The 16235-nt window shown below is 49.4% G+C and overlaps 1 protein-coding gene across 3 annotated transcripts in view; it reads left to right on the top strand.

Annotated features, from left to right (window-relative positions):
* The window catches only part of LRTM2 (leucine rich repeat transmembrane protein 2), a 43420-nt gene extending 29191 nt beyond the window's left edge, over nucleotides 1-14229 (top strand). For 2 of the 3 annotated variants that reach the window (XM_075343612.1, XM_075343614.1), the window contains exons 2-4: nucleotides 1661-1788; nucleotides 11205-11795; nucleotides 12538-14229. In XM_075343612.1, coding sequence (XP_075199727.1) covers nucleotides 1740-1788; nucleotides 11205-11795; nucleotides 12538-12965 — 1068 coding nt within the window. In that variant the 5' untranslated portion in view covers nucleotides 1661-1739 and the 3' untranslated portion in view covers nucleotides 12966-14229. Of the gene's footprint in view, nucleotides 1-195; nucleotides 480-1660; nucleotides 1789-11204; nucleotides 11796-12537 lie in introns of those variants that run through there. The other variant, XM_075343613.1, reaches the window with a different exon arrangement.
* The last annotated feature ends 2006 nt before the right edge of the window (nucleotides 14230-16235 follow it).

Raw genomic sequence — 16235 nt, 5'->3', positions numbered from 1 at the left:
GGTCCGGGTATAAGACGCATGCTATGTATCCAGTGGCCCCAGTGCAGATATCTGCCGGCAGCTCATTAGTATGTGCGTCCTGCTGTGGATATGTACGAGGCCTTGTGCGTGATTACACTACTAATTGGCTGCAGTGAGCAGCGCCCGTAGGTTCCTGCGTTATGTAGGTCACCTCTGCCTCTGAGATGAGCTGAGGGCCGAGGGCCGAGGACTCTGATCATCAGCCCGAACCTCCGCGACCCCCCAGAGCCGCGCACGACCCTCAGTCACCTCAGATCAGCCGCTCCCTGTCCGGAAAATGCACCGACACAATGTGACGAGGCGAGAAACAGAGGGAAGGGTAAAAGGAGGCAGTGACAGGAGAGAAGGGGCAAAGCCTGCAGAGGGGGGCGAGGGACCCAGAAACCGGACCGCAAAGGAAGACAGCACCATCTAAGAAAAGAACCCAAAGAGTGCAGCTCTGGAGTATAATACAGGAGGTAACTCAGGATCAGTAATGTAATGTATGTACACAGTGACTGCACCAGCAGAATAGTGAGTGCAGCTCTGGAGTATAATACAGGAGGTAGTTCAGGATGAGTAATGTAATGTATGTACACAGTGACTGCTCCAGCAGAATAGTGAGTGCAGCTCTGGAGTATAATGCAGGAGGTAACTCAGGATCAGTAATGTAATGCATGTACACAGTGACTGCACCAGCAGAATAGTGAGTGCAGCTCTGGAGTATAATGCAGGAGGTAACTCAGGATCAGTAATGTAATGTATGTACACAGTGACTGCACCAGCAGAATAGTGAGTGCAGCTCTGGAGTATAATACAGGAGGTAACTCAGGATCAGTAATGTAATGTATGTATACAGTGACTGCACCAGCAGAATAGTGAGTGCAGCTCTGGAGTATAATACAGGAGGTAACTCAGGATCAGTAATGTAATGTATGTACACAGTGACTGCACCAGCAGAATAGTGAGTGCAGCTCTGGAGTATAATGCAGGAGGTAACTCAGGATCAGTAATGTAATGTATGTATACAGTGACTGCACCAGCAGAATAGTGACTGCAGCTCTGGAGTATAATGCAGGAGGTAACTCAGGATCAGTAATGTAATGTATGTATACAGTGACTGCACCAGCAGAATAGTGAGTGCAGCTCTGGAGTATAATACAGGAGGTAACTCAGGATCAGTAATGTAATGTATGTACACAGTGACTGCACCAGCAGAATAGTGACTGCAGCTCTGGAGTATAATGCAGGAGGTAACTCAGGATCAGTAATGTAATGTATGTACACAGTGACTGCACCAGCAGAATAGTGAGTGCAGCTCTGGAGTATAATACAAGAGGTAACTCAGGATGAGTAATGTAATGTATGTACACAGTGACTGCACCAGCAGAATAGTGAGTGCAGCTCTTGAGTGTTATACTGTATGTGCTGTAATGCTGTAACTGCCGTGCTGATACTTGTGGTTCTTCAGACATGGGCCTCTGTGTGTTGTCACCCTTTGCCTGGAGGTTTAGGTGTAATTCTAGTACAGAAAGTTGATCCTGTTGTTGAGCCAGTTTGCTGTGAATGGCCGCTGTGAGGGAGGGAGGGAGGTGCGGCAGGTGCGGCATTCGGGTATCAGACTGTGCTGTATGTGACGGTGTCTCTTGTGTCCCGCCAGACTCCAGCCAGGACCACCCTGCACAGCCTGACCCATGTAAAGGTGGAGACCCCCAGCGCTGTGGGTGCGGAACAGCAGGATGCGGGAGCCACGGAGGCGCTTCCCCTGTAGATGGGCGCAGACCTCATGTAAGTGGATGGATATTCACATTAATGGCGGCCGTGGTGTGTGGAGGGGGGCATCCAATATAACCTATTAGGTCAGGTTGGGGGCTGGATCACGGGTGATATGGGGGTCTTACACCTGTAACAAACCCTCCGCTGGGGAAAGTATTCGGTCAGGATGGGTTTTCAGCCCATTCACTGACAGCAAGCAGAGATCCTCAGGTATTCAGTGGCCCCTCCTGGGACAAAACGACTGGTTTTACAGGTCAGTGTGAGATCAAAAGGCAACATCTGATTCACCCAGGTGCTCGAGGGGTTAATTAAAGTCATGTGACCTTTAGCAGAGCTGCAGTGTAAAGCATGAGGAAAGGACAGGGCATCAATTGCAGCGTCAGATAAGACAATAGGTGGACGCCAGATGACCTAGATAATATACCTATGCGGAGCAGAGCTGCAGTGTAAAGCATGGGGAAAGGACAGGGCATATATTGCAGCGTCAGATAAGACAATAGGTGGACGCCAGATGACCTAGATAATATACCTATGCGGAGCAGAGCTGCAGTGTAAAGCATGGGGAAAGGACAGGGCATCAATTGCAGCGTCAGATAAGACAATAGGTGGACGCCAGATGACATAGATAATATACCTATGCTGAGCAGAGCTGCAGTGTAAAGCATGGGGAAAGGACAGGGCATCAATTGCAGCGTCAGATAAGACAATAGGTGGACGCCAGATGACCTAGATAATATACCTATGCTGAGCAGAGCTGCAGTGTAAAGCATGGGGAAAGGACAGGGCATCAATCTGAGCTTCTGATCAGCCCTTAGGCAAGACTACACAGACATTAGAGGGGTCATGTAGAGGGGCTGTCCTGGATTAGGAAGATATGGGTATTCTCTTCCAAAAACAGCGCCCCTCCTGTCCACAGGATGAGTGCGGTATTGCAGGTCAGCCTCATTACCGTCAATGGAATAACCCATTACCAGACACAATCCCCGCAGAGGCGCAGACTCCTGCATCAGAGCAGCCATAAGTCTCTCTAACCCCGCACAACCCAGTGATCTGGAGACTAAGCTCTGACACTTGCAGTACCATCTTCCACCACGGCAAGCAGAGGATTATTAGCATTGGCTCTTATGCAACAGCGCCCCCAATCATCAGCTCTAATAGGAAAAAATACATATAGTGAATATTGTATGGAAAGGAGAATCCCGAAGAAATGACACAACCGAGATCCTGCAACAACCAGCGCAGGAACGATCAGTATCTGAAGCAGCAGCCGCCGCGCAATCATGAGGCCCCCGACACCCCCGAAATAGCCAGAGAGGTCCAGAAATAGCAATATTAATTCACACGTACTGCATAATCCACTCCAGAGCTGCACTCCTCCAACAGCACGAGAGGAGAGATCAGCCGCAACATCCTGCGCACAGGCCACCAGAGCAATCACCCGCAATATGTGCGTATATGGGTATATATGTGTATGTCTGTGTATATATATATATATATATATATATATATATATACACACATCTTATCATGTATCTCTGTATACAGGGAGCTCCCCCTAGTGGTGGCTGCAGACAGAATCTTATCATGTATCTCTGTATACAGGGAGCTCCCCCTAGTGGTGGCTGCAGACAGGATCTTATCATGTATCTCTGTATACAGGGAGCTCCCCCTAGTGGTGGCTGCAGACAGGATCTTATCATGTATCTCTGTATACAGGGTGCTCCCCCTAGTGGTGACTGCAGACAGGATCTTATCATGTATCTCTGTATACAGGGTGCTCCCCCTAGTGGTGACTGCAGACAGGATCTTATCATGTATCTCTGTATACAGGGAGCTCCCCCTAGTGGTGGCTGCAGACAGGATCTTATCATGTATCTCTGTATACAGGGTGCTCCCCCTAGTGGTGACTGCAGACAGGATCTTATCATGTATCTCTGTATACAGGGAGCTCCCTCTAGTGGTGGCTGCAGACAGGATCTTACCATGTATCTCTGTATACAGGGTGCTCCCCCTAGTGGAGGCTGCAGACAGGATCTTATCATGTATCTCTGTATACAGGGAGCTCCCCCTAGTGGTGGCTGCAGACAGGATCTTATCATGTATCTCTGTATACAGGGAGCTCCCCCTAGTGGTGGCTGCAGACAGGATCTTATCATGTATCTCTGTATACAGGGAGCTCCCCCTAGTGGTGACTGCAGACAGGATCTTATCCTGTATCTCTGTGTACAGGGAGCTCCCCCTAGTGGTGGCTGCAGACAGGATCTTATCATGTATCTCTGTGTACAGGGAGCTCCCCCTAGTGGTGTCTGCAGACAGGATCTTATCATGTATCTCTGTATACAGGGTGCTCCCCCTAGTGGAGGCTGCAGACAGGATCTTATCATGTATCTCTGTATACAGGGAGCTCCCCCTAGTGGTGGCTGCAGACAGGATCTTATCATGTATCTCTGTATACAGGGAGCTCCCCCTAGTGGTGACTGCAGACAGGATCTTATCCTGTATCTCTGTGTACAGGGAGCTCCCCCTAGTGGTGGCTGCAGACAGGATCTTATCATGTATCTCTGTGTACAGGGAGCTCCCCCTAGTGGTGTCTGCAGACAGGATCTTATCATGTATCTCTGTATACAGGGAGCTCCCCCTAGTGGTGACTGCAGACAGGATCTTATCATGTATCTCTGTATACAGGGAGCTCCCCCTAGTGGTGACTGCAGACAGGACCTTATCATGTATCTCTGTATACAGGGAGCTCCCCCTAGTGGTGTCTGCAGACAGGATCTTATCATGTATCTCTGTATACAGGGAGCTCCCCCTAGTGGTGGCTGCAGACAGGATCTTATCCTGTATCTCTGTGTACAGGGAGCTCCCCCTAGTGGTGTCTGCAGACAGGATCTTATCATGTATCTCTGTATACAGGGAGCTCCCCCTAGTGGTGGCTGCAGACAGGATCTTATCATGTATCTCTGTATACAGGGAGCTCCCCCTAGTGGTGGCTGCAGACAGGATCTTATCATGTATCTCTGTATACAGGGAGCTCCCCCTAGTGGTGACTGCAGACAGGATCTTATCCTGTATCTCTGTGTACAGGGAGCTCCCCCTAGTGGTGGCTGCAGACAGGATCTTATCATGTATCTCTGTGTACAGGGAGCTCCCCCTAGTGGTGTCTGCAGACAGGATCTTATCATGTATCTCTGTATACAGGGAGCTCCCCCTAGTGGTGACTGCAGACAGGATCTTATCATGTATCTCTGTATACAGGGAGCTCCCCCTAGTGGTGACTGCAGACAGGACCTTATCATGTATCTCTGTATACAGGGAGCTCCCCCTAGTGGTGTCTGCAGACAGGATCTTATCATGTATCTCTGTATACAGGGAGCTCCCCCTAGTGGTGGCTGCAGACAGGATCTTATCCTGTATCTCTGTGTACAGGGAGCTCCCCCTAGTGGTGTCTGCAGACAGGATCTTATCATGTATCTCTGTATACAGGGAGCTCCCCCTAGTGGTGGCTGCAGACAGGATCTTATCATGTATCTCTGTATACAGGGAGCTCCCCCTAGTGGTGGCTGCAGACAGGATCTTATCATGTATCTCTGTATACAGGGAGCTCCCCCTAGTGGTGACTGCAGACAGGATCTTATCCTGTATCTCTGTGTACAGGGAGCTCCCCCTAGTGGTGGCTGCAGACAGGATCTTATGTATCTCTGTACACAGGAATCTCCCCCTAGTGGTGGCTGCAGACAGGATCTTATGTATCTCTGTACACAGGGATCTCCCCCTAGTGGTGGCTGCAGACAGGATCATATCATGTATCTCTGTATACAGGGAGCTCCCCCTAGTGGTGGCTGCAGACAGGATCATATCATGTATCTCTGTATACAGGGAGCTCCCCCTAGTGGTGGCTGCAGACAGGATCTTATCATGTATCTCTGTATACAGGGAGCTCCCCCTAGTGGTGGCTGCAGACAGGATCTTATTATGTATCTCTGTATACAGGGAGCTCCCCCTAGTGGTGACTGCAGACAGGATCTTATTATGTATCTCTATATACAGGGAGCTCCCCCTAGTGGTGACTGCAGACAGGATCTTATCATGTATCTCTGTATACAGGGAGCTCCCCCTAGTGGTGACTGCAGACAGGATTTTATCATGTATCTCTGTATACAGGGAGCTCCCCCTAGTGTTGGCTGTAGACAGGATCTTATCATGTATCTTTGTATACAGGGAGCTCCCCCTAGTGTTGGCTGTAGACAGGATCTTATCATGTATCTTTGTATACAGGGAGCTCCCCCTAGTGTTGGCTGTAGACAGGATCTTATCATGTATCTCTGTATACAGGGAGCTCCCCCTAGTGGTGGCTGCACACAGAATATTATCATGTATCTCTGTATACAGGGAGCTCCCCCTAGTGGAGGCTGCAGACAGGATCTTATTATGTATCTCTGTATACAGGGAGCTCCCCCTAGTGGTGGCTGCAGACAGAATCTTATAATGTATCTCTGTATACAGGGAGCTCCCCCTAGTGGAGGCTGCAGACAGGATCTTATCATGTATCTCTGTATACAGGGAGCTTCCCCTAGTGGTGGCTGCAGAAAGGATCTTATCATGTTTCTCTGTACACAGGGAGCTCCCCCTAGTGGTGGCTGCAGACAGGATCTTATCATGTATCTCTGTATACAGGGAGCTCCCCCTAGTGGTGGCTGCAGACAGGATCTTATCATGTATCTCTGTATACAGGGAGCTCCCCCTAGTGGTGGCTGCAGACAGGATCTTATCATGTATCTCTGTATACAGGGAGCTCCCCCTAGTGGTGGCTGCAGACAGGATCTTATTATGTATCTCTGTATACAGGGAGCTCCCCCTAGTGGTGGCTGCAGACAGGATCTTATCATGTATCTCTGTATACAGGGAACTCCCCCTAGTGGAGGCTGCAGAGAGGATCTTATCATGTATCTCTGTATACAGGGAACTCCCCCTAGTGGAGGCTGCAGAGAGGATCTTATCATGTATCTCTGTATACAGGGAACTCCCCCTAGTGGTGGCTGCAGACAGGATCTTATCATGTATCTCTGTGTACAGGGAGCTCCCCCTAGTGGTGGCTGCAGACAGGATCTTATCATGTATATCTGTATACAGGGAGCTCCCCCTAGTGGTGACTGCAGACAGGATCTTATCATGTATCTCTGTATACAGGGAGCTCCCCCTAGTGGTGGCTGCAGACAGGATCTTATCATGTATCTCTGTATACAGGGAGCTCCCCCTAGTGGTGGCTGCAGACAGGATCTTATCATGTATCTCTGTATACAGGGAGCTCCCCCTAGTGGTGGCTGCAGACAGGATCTTATCATGTATCTCTGTATACAGGGAGCTCCCCCTAGTGGTGGCTGCAGACAGGATCTTATCATGTATCTCCGTATACAGGGAGCTCCCCCTAGTGGTGGCTGCAGACAGGATCTTATCATGTATCTCTGTATACAGGGAGCTCCCCCTAGTGGTGGCTCTAAGCAATGACTGTTAAGATGAAAGGATGAGCTGGTTTAGACCCTCACAAGTAGAAGTAATAAGTCCAGTTTGCACAGCTTGGCCCTGACCCTCTCTCCTATATTCCTGTACATTGCTCCGGCAGTGATGAGGTTACTGCGGCGCGCGCTTCCTCTGTCTCCCTCAGTCAGATCCATTTATCTGTCGCCCAGAGGAGGATGAAGCTTCGAGGAGCAGCCGCTAATCACTCATCTGATGAAACATTCATACATCGCACTGCAGACACTTTGAAGTTAAATAGAAAAATTTACAGTAAAATTAAAAGCCCTTCTTCTCCGCCCCGCCGGCCCCTCTGTGACCCCGGGTGCCCCTGGTGCGGCCGCACCGGAACCTCCCGCCCTCCAGGCTCAGACGAGTGTCGCAACGTCCAGCCACTTTTGCTCCCGGGCACCGGTGCAAAATCTGAAACAGCGTTCCCACCAGACAGGCATAAGTTACAGCGCCCCCACCAGTCAGGCATAAGTTACAGCGCCCCCACCAGTCAGGCATAAGTTACAGCGCCACCACCAGTCAGGCATAAGTTACAGCGCCCCTACCACTACCAGTCAGGCATAAGTTACAGCACCCCTACCAGTCAGGCATAAGTTACAGCGCCCCCACCAGTCAGGCATAAGTTACAGCGCCCCCACCAGTCAGGCATAATTTACAGCTTCCCCACCAGTCAGGCATAAGTTACAGCGCCCCCACCAGTCAGGCATAAGTTACAGCGCCCCCACCAGTCAGGCATAAGTTACAGCACTAGGTCTCCAGATATGCACCCCCTATACTAAATTCCCAGCTCCAGACAATACAGGAGATAACTCAGGATCAGTAATGTAATGTATGTACACAGTGACTGCACCAGCAGAATAGTGAGTGCAGCTCTGGAGGATAATACAGGAGATAACTCAGGATCAGTAATGTAATGTATGTACACAGTGACTACACCAGCAGAATAGTGAGTGCAGCTCTGGAGTATAATACAGGAGATAACTCAGGATCAGTAATGTAATGTATGTACACAGTGACTACACCAGCAGAATAGTGAGTTCAGCTCTGGAGTATAATACAGGAGGTAACTCAGGATCAGTAATGTATGTACACAGTGACTGCACCAGCAGAATAGTGAGTTCAGCTCTGGAGTATAATACAGGAGGTATCTCAGGATCAGTAATGTAATGTATGTACACAGTGACTGCACCAGCAGAATAGTGAGTGCAGCTCTGGAGTATAATACAGGAGGTAACTCAGGATCAGTAATGTAATGTATGTACACAGTGACTGCACCAGCAGAATAGTGAGTACAGCTCTGGAGTATAAATACAGGAGGTAACTCAGGATCAGTAATGTAATGTATGTACACAGTGACTGCACCAGCAGAATAGTGAGTGCAGCTCTGGAGTATAAATACAGGATCAGTAATGTATGTACAGACTGACTCCCCGTGGAGATTAACCTCTGCCGGTTTCCGGGTCCGGTGGTGATTATTGGGGTGAATATCCTCCTGTACGTTGTATACAGTATATGTTGGAGCAGGGACGCCTCTCACTAAATATTGATAGTGCCGAGTGGATGGGTTTCTTGGTCGCTGCGTCCCCCCCTCCCCCGCGGGATCAGTGTCACTTTGCTGAGGAATCTGTTACACGAGAAGCAGCTCCGTCCTCTATGAACAATACGACGCGTTTCTCGTCTCCATAAAAGATTAATTATTAATGACCCTGCCGTGCGAGAACCTGAACCGTGAGCGCCGCAGAGACCCCGGAGCTCCGATACCTGGAAAAGGGGATGTCAACTGAAAAACCCCTTAATTTATCAGGGCCTGTAGAAAGCTGGGTGGCCTCCCCTGTGGGGGCTGTACTGTATGGTAGTACATTTTCGGGGGCTGTCGTACCCAAACTTCTCCAATTCCGCTTTCTTGCTCTTTAAAACATTTGTAAATCCGGCAGATGTGATCGTCGCCAACCGGAAACCTCTATTAAATAGGAACATAAAGGAGCGAGGACCGAGCGCGGCGGGCACAGCCCAAAAATGGCTCCCGACTCCCCAGATCCAGAGACATCATCAGAAAGATAGGTTGTGCCCTGGTAATGTTACGTGGGGGGCGAGGAGCTGCACGGGACATGGTTGGGGGTCTTCAAATAAATCAGAGACCACCCTCTATACTACGACATAGTAATGGCAAAAATTAGTTTATGTCCCTCCCCCAGATGGCCACCCAAGCTATAAATACTAGCCAGAGAAGCCCCCATAGTACTAGTCAGCGAAGAGCACATAAGTGGTAGCCACATTAAGCTTTATGAATGCCGGTCACAAGCACTGGAAGATGCATGATGGCCACTGAATTCGCCATAATTGGTTACTGGTAGCCACAAAAACCTGCATAAGTGTCAGCCAGAGGGGTCTTAGAAGTGCCAACTTCAGTGGCCCACACATAAGTAGCAGCCAAAGAAGTCCCAATCAGTGATAGTAAACAATCTAAGATAAGAGAGAGCGCTAAAAAAGCCCCTATCAGTGGTAGAAATAGAAACCCTAGAGGTGGTGACCAAAGAAACCCCATAAGTAGTGGAAAAAAAAGCCCTGATAAGTGGTGGAAAAAAACACCTAGATGTGGTGGAATAAAAAACCCTAGAGGTGGTGACCAAAGAAGCCATGATAAGTGGTGGCCAAAGTAGCCCCGATTAGTGGTGGCCAAAGAAGCCCCGATAAGTGGTGGCCAAAGAAACCCCTAAAGGTGGTGGCCAAAGAAGCCCCGATTAGTGGTGGCCAAAAAAGCCCCGATAAGTGGGCAAAAAAAGCCCCTAGAGGTTGTGGCCAAAGAAGTCCCGATAAGTGGTGGCTAAAAAAGCCCCGATAAGTTGCAGAAAAAAAGTCCCTAGAGGTGGTGGCCAAAGAATCCCTGATAAGTGGTTGCCAAAGAAGTCTCAATAAGTGGTAGCCAAAGAAACCCTGATAAGTTGTAGCCAAAGAAGCCCCTAGAGGTGGTGACCAAAGAAGCCCCAATAAGTGATGGCCAAAGAAGCCCCGATAAGTGGTGGCCAAAGAAGCCCCTAGAGGTGGTGGCTAAAGAAGCCCCGATAAGTGGTGGCCAAAGAAACCCCTATCAGTTGTCAAAGAATCCCAGGTAACTGATAGCTATAAAGCCCCGATAACCGGTAGCTACAGAAGCCCTTAGAGGTGGTGGCCAAAGAAGTCCAGATAAGTGGCAGCCAAAGACACCACAATAAGTGGTAGCCAGAGAAGTCCTGATAAGTGGTGGCCAAAGAAACCACTTCATAGGCTTCAGCCACAGGTCCCATAAAATCTAGTAAAAGCCCCCATAACATGTAGCCACAGAAGCCTCTCAGTGCTGGACACAGAGTCCCCCATAATTGCCATCCTCAGAGCCCCCCTGGATTCTGTCATTTCTGGTACCGCTGAGCGGCCATCACCCGGCGTTCCCCCTAATGCTGGCATCTTAGGGGCACAGGGAAGGATGACGACTTCTCCCTAACGAGCCGGCACCTCCTGTACAATGGTAACCTGTGCTCGCCTGATCTTCTTCTGACTCTCCCCAATATCTAGGCCACGGCAGGCGGCTATTCAGCTCCGCAAATCCAATATCCATTCACTGCAGCCGCCAGGAGGGGGGGCGGGGGGAACAACTTCAGAAAAACCTTAAATATAGCTTCAAACACGGCTGAAAATGCGGCAAAAAAACAGTAGGATCCGATCTACTCATCCTGACCTTCTGCTTCAATGTGGCCGATGTGTATGGAGGACGATCATGGGGGGAAACGTGACAGACTAGAAAGGGGGGGGGGAACAGACAGGCGAGGACCACTCCAGGGGCAATTACTACCCACTACCCTCCATGTATAATTCCATGTATCTGGTGTCCATGTTGACGTTGTCCTTGTCTCTCTCCTTTTCTCCAGTCTTCTTCTGCTCGCTGTCTCTGTGCGTCGCCTCGTCCATCTTCACCTGCCCGCCATCGTGCACCTGTAACAGCAGCAGCATGGAGGTGGACTGCAGCGGACGAGGACTCACGTCCGTCCCCTCGGATATCCCCCCGGACACTCGAATCCTCCTGCTCCTCAACAATAGGATAAGCTCCTTGTCTGGAGGCCCCTTGTCCAATCTGACGTCCTTGCACCGCCTGGACCTCTCCAACAATTACCTGGACCAGCTTCCGCCGCAGGTGTTTGGGGACTTGTTGAACCTTACGGAGATACGCCTGCGCAACAACAGCATCCGCGGCGTGGAGCGCGAGCTCCTCCAGGGGCTGCCGCAGCTTCGTCGGCTGGACCTTTCCCTTAATTTCTTGTCCTTACTCCCCTCGGGACTATTTGATGACCTCCCCACCCTGCACTGGTTGTCTCTACGCTCCAATCGGCTGCAGAGTCTGGAGCGGATGACCTTTGAACCTCTCGGCAGTTTGGAGAACATTCAGCTCGGTGACAATCCCTGGGAGTGTGACTGCAACCTTCGGGACTTCAAGCACTGGATGGAGTGGTTCTCGTACCGAGGTAAGCCGCGGGGGGCTCCATGGTCAAAAGGTCCTCACATAGTCCCCTTTTCTTTAGGCCTGATATCCAATATGCTCCACCTACTCATGGGTTTAGATGTCATGGTGCAGGTATAGAAGTAGTGCTCGCCATTGTTTCTGCAGGTCCCATTACCAGGTAGGAGGTCAACACATCGACGGGGACTTTTGGGGGGGTCTTGGCTTCTAGCTTCATCAAGGCTCTTTAAACTCTTTATCTGGGAACCTGATAGAAATCCTTAGTAATGTTGTCCAGGTGATGGAAATGGTCTACATGGGTCCTACAGAGGTGATGATCGGCCCTAAAACTAAATTAAGTGGGGGCCTTCTCCCTGGTGCTGGTGCTTCCACCATGGGACACCTTTCTATAAACCTTGAGTAAGTGCTCTCCATCCATAAAAATAAGGGATACGGCCAAGCAGAGCTGGGGGGCCCCTTTCCTCAGGGGCCCGGTAGGAGCTGTATGGAGAGCCTTTATGGCACATACGTACTTAGATGGGTGATATCCGCCATTTTTAGTTCTGTTCTCCCCTTGCTTACGTCTCCACTTTTGTCCGCGTGATTGACGATATCAACGAGCGCCCTCAATCCCAACACGGCGCGTTCCCCTCCAGGCATTTAGAAGACAGGGTTCTCCATATTGTGCCTATATCACCCTCTGCAATTGTCAATGACAGTTTACACTTTACGAAATTAACCATTCTCCCCATTTACTGTCCCTACAGGGGGGAAAATTGACGAGCTGCAGTGCACCCTTCCAAAGGAGCTGCGGGGGAGGGACATACGCATGGTCCCGGTGGAGATGTTCAGCTACTGCTCACAGTTAGAGGATGAGAATTCAGGGACTGCCGATAGGTCAACTCCGCCCTGCACCAAATCAAGCCCCGCCCATGCGGAGCCGGAAGCAGGTCCAGACTGTCCTCAAAAGCAGAGGTACCGCCCTGCCAGCGTCCGGCGGGCGATCGGCACGGTGATTATCGCAGGGGTTGTCTGCGGCGTGGTCTGCATCATGATGGTGGTTGCGGCGGCTTACGGATGTATCTACGCCTCCCTGATGGCGAAGTACCACCGAGAGTTGAAAAAACGTCAGCCCCTCATGGGGGACGCCGAAGGAGAACAGGAGGAGCAGAGGCAGATTTCATCTGTGGCGTGAGGAACGGATCTGGTATCCCCATACCTGGACCCATTTTAGGAATAGGGGGCTCTAAAAAAAATGGGACACATTCGCAACCCCTCTAGAAACTGGGGGTAAGTCTATTGAATTAAGTCTGAGGCACAAACCGGATGTCAATATTAAAACACATCCAAAAAACCATCTGGAGACGCTGGGTCAACTAATGTTGGCCCCCGGAAAGTGCAAAAAGACTCAAAATTTACCCCTGAAGTGGGACTGACGGCTACTCGGGTCACTGGGGACCATGTGCAAGTCTCAGGATGCCAGTGCGAGTCTGCGGTCTGTCAGGGAGACCCTCCGACACCTCGGTCCCATCGCTCTTCTACTTTCCCCCCCCTTCTAAGTGGCAATAAACATGGCGGCCGAGTCCTCTCCTCCTCCCCCGTTTTCTTCCCCCCCCCCCCCCCCCCGTATTTGGCAGAGTCTCTCATTTTTTATTGTAAGACTTCTGTAAAGAGAGTTGATTCATAATAAGATAATTACGGATCCCGGAGTCGGAGGCCGCGGGGACTCGAGAACGCGGCACTGATTTCTTTGAGTCATTTTTTTTTTTAAATGCCTCTTTTCCATATGTCATTAAAGCAATGCATTCAGTTACCAAGAGCAACACAGCTGGAAGCGGCTGGAGGAGCGAGCGGGAAGGAGGAGGACGAGCGAGCGGGAAGGAGGAGGAGGACGACCTCCGGCTCTGCAGCTGCTCTCCAAGGCCAATCCCCGCAATGCACTGGTAATTAAGAGGCAAAGCAGGATGGGTATTGTGGTCCCAACGTAGCTGGTGCAAAGGTATGAGACCAAAGGCGATGGCGGTATTTTACCCGGTCGAATCTAATCTGGCGGTAGATGTGCGTCAATTAGAAAAATTGCAAAAAATTGCAAAAAAATGTACTAAATTTATTGGACATACAAAACCCGTGAACACGGCTGGCACAATGCCGCCACCTCCCAGAATGACTCAAATATTTCTAAAACAAATCCTATTTTTTTTCTTAATTATTTTTTTTCGTTAAAGCACAGAAAATGTCAGAGAATGTTATGGGACTGAGCCGGGACTAGAGATAAAGTTGTACAAACAATATATTTTTTTATGACATAGGATGGAATATATATATATCTGTCTCCGTGTAGTGCCGTCGGCTCATTGTCTGCCTTCCCCGCTCTTCGCAGTGTGAATCCCCCCTTAGTCCTATCTACGATCTGTAACCAATGCACTTTATAATGGAATAAAGACGGCCGTAATATAGGAGAGCGCAGCGTGAACGTGTTCATTGCCCACGGGCAAAGTCGTTTCTCGAGTCACCAGACATCCTTGGGTGTAATTTAATATCCACCCATTCTAGCCAATCATATGTGTGGACTGACCTGTTTCACTCTTGTAGACCTCATCAGTGCAGATTCAGAATCTTGTTAATTAGGAAGTCGCCTCATTAAAATAACCAGGTAAAGTCCGTGAATATAACTTTTCTGTGAGTCGGTCTCATCATTGTAGTAAGATCAGGGAATGACTTGGGTATCACCTCATTTAAGACCGGTTCCGGTCTTGTGCCACTCATCAGGAGAAGGTAAGAATGCAGATCGCTATGTATGATGCCGATACATGGCTAAACAACTAAGGCTACTTTCACACATCCGGATTTTTGCTCTGCGGCACAATAAGGCGTTCTGCAGAAAAACCGCAACCGGCTTTTGTAACGCCGGTTGCGGTTGTTTTGCATAGACTAACATTAGTGCCGTATTGTGCCGCAGGGGCTTGCGTTCGGTCCGGTTTTTGCCGCATGCGGCAGATTTAGCCGATGCCGCGGCCGGATCGAACGTTCCCTGCAACGTTTTTTGCTCCGGCAAAAAACACCGCATCGCGCCGCATCCGGCCGCTGCGGCGTATTTTTCAATGCATACCTATGGAGGCCGGATGCGGCGCGATGCGGAAAAAAAACGCATCCGCTCGCCGCATGCGGTTTTTTCCACTGCGCATGCTCAGTAGCATGCCGCAACCGGAAAAAAACGGACGGGCCGCATGTAAAAACTTATGCAAAGGATGCGGTGTTTTCGCCGCATCCGTTGCATAGTTTTCACAGCCGGATTGAGCCGCAGTGCTCAAACCGGATGTGTGAAAGTAGCCTTAGGGCTTGGTTTTTCCAGGGTTACCCTGGTTATCATTTTACTAAAGAATTATTATATAAACCAGTTCCGGTCCTGTGCCACTCATCAGGACAAGTTTGGAATACAGATCGCTATGTATGATGCCGGTACATAGCTGCCCGGTGAGTCTGTCTTGGAGTTCTACAAAACTTGGGCATTGTCTCATCTGAAATCGGTTCTAGCTTTTCCAGGGTCACCCTAGTTATCATTTTACAAAAGAATTATTACATAAACCAGTTCCGGTCTTATGCCACTCATCAGGACAAGTTAAGAATATAGATCGCTATGTATGATGCCGATACATGGCTGAACAGTGAGCTCTGCACAATTTAGGGATTGTCTCATCTGAAATTGGTTCTGGCTTTTCCAGAGTCACCCTAGTTATCATTATACCAAAAAATTATTACATAAACTAGTTCCGGTCTTATGCCACTCATCAGGACAAGTTAAGAATATAGATCGCTATGTATGATGCCGAGACTGCACTGTGAGTTCTACATAACGTAATGTAGGGGTTGTCTCATCTGAAATTGGTTCTGGTTTTTCCAGGGTCACCCTGGTTATCATTTTACCAAAGAATTATTACATAAACCAGCTCTGGTCCTGTGCCACTCATCAGGACAAGTTAAAAATACAGATAGCTATGTATGATGCCGATATATGGCTGCCCAGTGAGTCTGTCTCAGGGTTCTACACATCTTAGGGATCTTCTGAAATCAGTTCCAGTTTTTGCAGGGTCACCCTGATTATCATTATACCAAAGAATTGGTAAATAAACCAGTTCTGGTCTTGTGCCACTCATCAGCACAAAATAAGAACCCAGTTATCTATGTAAGGTGTCCTTTGCATGGCTTCTCAATGAAGTTGTCTCATAGTTGTAGTAAGTGTGAAGCATGACCGGAGTTACACCTGACTCAAGACCTGTTTTGACTTAAGGAGACTCATCAGCACAGAAATTCAGGTATCTATGTGAGATGTTGTTTGCATGGCTCTCCTGCTAGTCCGTCTTGTGGTTGTATTATGCTTTGGACATGACTTGGGTATCACCTCACTAGAGACCATTTCTGATCTTAGTGACCTCATGACCACAGGTTAGGAGATTGTGGTGTCAGA

Source organism: Anomaloglossus baeobatrachus, chromosome 4, assembly GCF_048569485.1.
Source record: "Anomaloglossus baeobatrachus isolate aAnoBae1 chromosome 4, aAnoBae1.hap1, whole genome shotgun sequence".
Lineage (NCBI taxonomy): Eukaryota > Metazoa > Chordata > Amphibia > Anura > Aromobatidae > Anomaloglossus > Anomaloglossus baeobatrachus.
The sequence above is the reverse complement of the archived record's forward strand: the minus strand, read 5'-3'. Positions and strand labels throughout refer to the sequence as shown.